Genomic DNA, 3057 nt, shown 5'->3' with positions numbered 1-3057 from the left:
CAATGAGATCTTGATATATATGTAAGTAACCCAAATGCTCCTCGTATTTAGGAAAATTTTATCTAGTTGATGCCGGATATGGAGCCAAACCAGGCTTCTTGCCTCCTTTTCGTGGCGTGAGGTACCATTTAAATGAGTGGGGAAACAATCCTGTGCAAAATGAAAAGGAGCTGTTCAACCTTAGGCATTCTTCTCTTCGCACAACTGTAGAACGGGCATTTGGGTCATTGAAGAGAAGATTCAAAATCCTTGATGATGCCACACCATTCTTTCTTTATCCTACTCAAGTAGACATTGTTGTGGCTTGTTGCATTATTCAGAATTGGGTTTTAAATGATGGCATTGATGAATATATCATACCCGAGGATGAATGGGTGGCCAATATCACTCATGCTTCATCATCAACTGGCCAAGCACAAGAACATGCATACATGGCTAATTTTAGGCAAGGACTTACTGATCAAATGTGGGAAGATCGACAAAACTATTTGCAGCATCAAAACATGTAGTAGCTACTATGTCATTCAAATGTGGGAAGAACTATTGTACTTTATTTAAACTATGTGTTTGTGGGAATTTCATTGTAATGACATATTATTTGTTGTAATGACATACTATTATTGTTGAGTTGCTTATTTTCTCTCCAAGTACTTGCTGAGATTTAATTCTTTATGTTGAAATATTTGCTGAATTGCTTCTTTCTTTTCATGTACCTGCTGGAATTTAATCTTTATGTTGAAATACTTGCTGAAATTCAATTCTTTATGTTGAAATACTTATAGAATTGCTTCTTTCTCTTCAAATACATGTCCAATTTAATTCTTTATGTTGAAATTGGTTGCTGATTTGGTTCTTTCTCTCCAAATACTTGCTGATATGCTTGGTGAAATTGTAGGATATGGTTGCTAGGCAAATCTCATGGACACCTACCATGTCATCGTACATGCTAGCCCATCTATGTGGTTTGGTGACTGGTGGCCATAGACCAGGTACCTCCTTCAAGAATGTCCACTGGAATGGTTGTGCCGCTGCTATGAATGAACATTTTCAGCGCACCAATTTGATTGGAACTCACATCACAAATCACACAAGGACGTGGAAAAGGAAGTATAAGCAGATAGTGCACCTCAAATCATTGAGTGGTGCACTTTGGGATGAAGATAACTTTCTTGATCATGAGCATTACACAAACCATATTAAGGTATCTATTTTTCTGCCCTTTAGTACTTGCTGGAATTGGTTTCATTTGTCCAAAATACTTGTTGAAATGAGCTTTCTAATGAAAAATAGTTGTTGAAATTGGTTCCATATCTCCTAGTACTTGCCGTAATGATTTCTTTCATGCACTATCACTTGCTGGAACATTTTTACACTCCATTTCCTTGCTGGAATGGGTACTTTTATAGCCCAATTCTTGCTGAAATAAGTTCTTTTATGCATTACCACTTGCTGGACCTTATGTATACTCCATGCTAGTTGCTGAAATGAGCTTTTATAGCCAAATTCTTGCTGAAATGAGTTCTTTCATGCATTATAACTTGCTGGAATTTATTTATACTCACATTCCTTGCTGAAATGATTACTTTTGTTTACAAAGGACCACAAAGAAGATGAACCCTTCCTGAACAAGCCTATTAAACATTATGAGGAGATGCTGGTTATTGTTGGAGCAGGCATGGCTACGGGGCAATATGCAAAAGGCTCAAGTGACCGTTTAGTGACGGAGGTGATTGATCTTGAAGAACAGAAAACCAACAAAGCCGCTGCCTCGAATGAAGAGGTTGCCCAATCACACACTTGTGATGAGTCAGCCGCTCCCAAGTTGAAGAAAGCCAAAACTAATCCTTCTGCAGAAGATAGGATGGTTGCAACCATAATGGCTTCAAGTGAAAGGATTGCTGTTGCCATTGAGAAACTTGCTAGCGACGTCAACCCCGCCATTGATGGTCTTTGGGATGAGATGAAAGAACTCCCTGGCTTTGATGTGGATTCCCTTGCTCATTACTATGCCTATTTGGTTGACAATCCTCGTGTTGCAATGGCATTCAAGGTCCTGGGGGGTGTTCAAAGAAAGGTTTGGGTCTCTAGGTATGTGTAGAGTACCTTTCCTGAAGCTGAAGCATGATGATCTTATATGGGTGTTTAACTTTATGCTTTTGATGACAACCAACAATGGAGCTATGGGTTGTATGGACTTGTTCTTTTGATTACAACCAAAACATTGAACTATGCATGGGTTGTATAACTATATAGATTTGATCTACTACTATATGGAATGTCGAACTATGTGCTCTATGCACTTGTGTTTTATATATGGAAATGTTGAACTATGATGTGTATTGAAGTTAACATTTAGCTTGTACCACTGATGAGTTTGTTTGGGTATGATTGCTTCTTTCTACAATGTTTTTGTATCATATTTCATTGCCTCATATTGAAAAACGGGCTAGCCTCACCCACCAACCAAACAGAAAAATGGCTATCCCCAATCATGATTCATCCTTCTAACCAAACAAAATATGGGCTAACTTTATCCACACAACCAAACAGAAAAATTGGCTATCCCTATCCAACTGGATAGGGATGCCCATATCCACCTTAACATCTCCCTCTAACCAAACACATCCTTATAAAGAGGTGCCACTCTCTCAACTTCCGGAGTGGGACTAAATTTTAGTCTCACTCACTACACTACATGTGTGCATGAATGGGCCAAGAGAATTTCACAATTTTAGTTGGGCTTTGGGCCAAAGGCCTACTAGCAAAATTCCAACAATCCCTCACAAAGTCTCATTGGCACATCTCATCATTTAGTTCCAAAACATTGTTTATATACCGGTGGTTAGTGGAGACTCTGAAGTTGAATTTTCACTTAGAGTTTTATGCTACACTAGATCATAACTTGAATAGTGGACTATGCGTTGAACTACAAGTTTTCCGTGAAACTAGTTTCACACAAATTCTTGACCGATACTGGGCTGACGCAAGGCTTCCCCGCGGGTGAAGCGTATACGTCATACTCCAGGGCCTTTTATGAATTTATTAGAGAACACTCAA

At 38.8% G+C, this 3057-nt stretch overlaps 1 protein-coding gene across 1 annotated transcript; it reads left to right on the top strand.

Moving 5' to 3' along the window:
• The first annotated feature begins 899 nt into the window (after window positions 1–899).
• Window positions 900–2326, top strand: LOC119320151. Its single transcript, XM_037594291.1, has 2 exons — window positions 900–1201; window positions 1598–2326. Exons 1-2 carry the CDS (start codon window positions 932–934, stop codon window positions 2096–2098), a joined length of 771 nt encoding a protein of 256 aa, XP_037450188.1. The 5' UTR covers window positions 900–931; the 3' UTR covers window positions 2099–2326.
• Window positions 2327–3057: the final 731 nt, after the last annotated feature.

The sequence above is a fragment of the Triticum dicoccoides genome, chromosome 1A, assembly GCF_002162155.2.
Source record: "Triticum dicoccoides isolate Atlit2015 ecotype Zavitan chromosome 1A, WEW_v2.0, whole genome shotgun sequence".
NCBI classification, from domain to species: Eukaryota; Viridiplantae; Streptophyta; class Magnoliopsida; order Poales; family Poaceae; genus Triticum; species Triticum dicoccoides.
The sequence above is the reverse complement of the archived record's forward strand: the minus strand, read 5'-3'. Positions and strand labels throughout refer to the sequence as shown.

What these genes read in the sequence shown, in the direction of transcription:
- LOC119320151 (XM_037594291.1), top strand. Translation starts at nt 932, where the DNA reads ATGTCATCGTACATGCTAGCCCATCTATGTGGTTTGGTGACTGGTGGC. An exon ending in ATTACACAAACCATATTAAG is followed by an intron (nt 1,202 to 1,597) that starts GTATCTATTTTT and finishes TTGTTTACAAAG; the next exon opens with GACCACAAAGAAGATGAACC.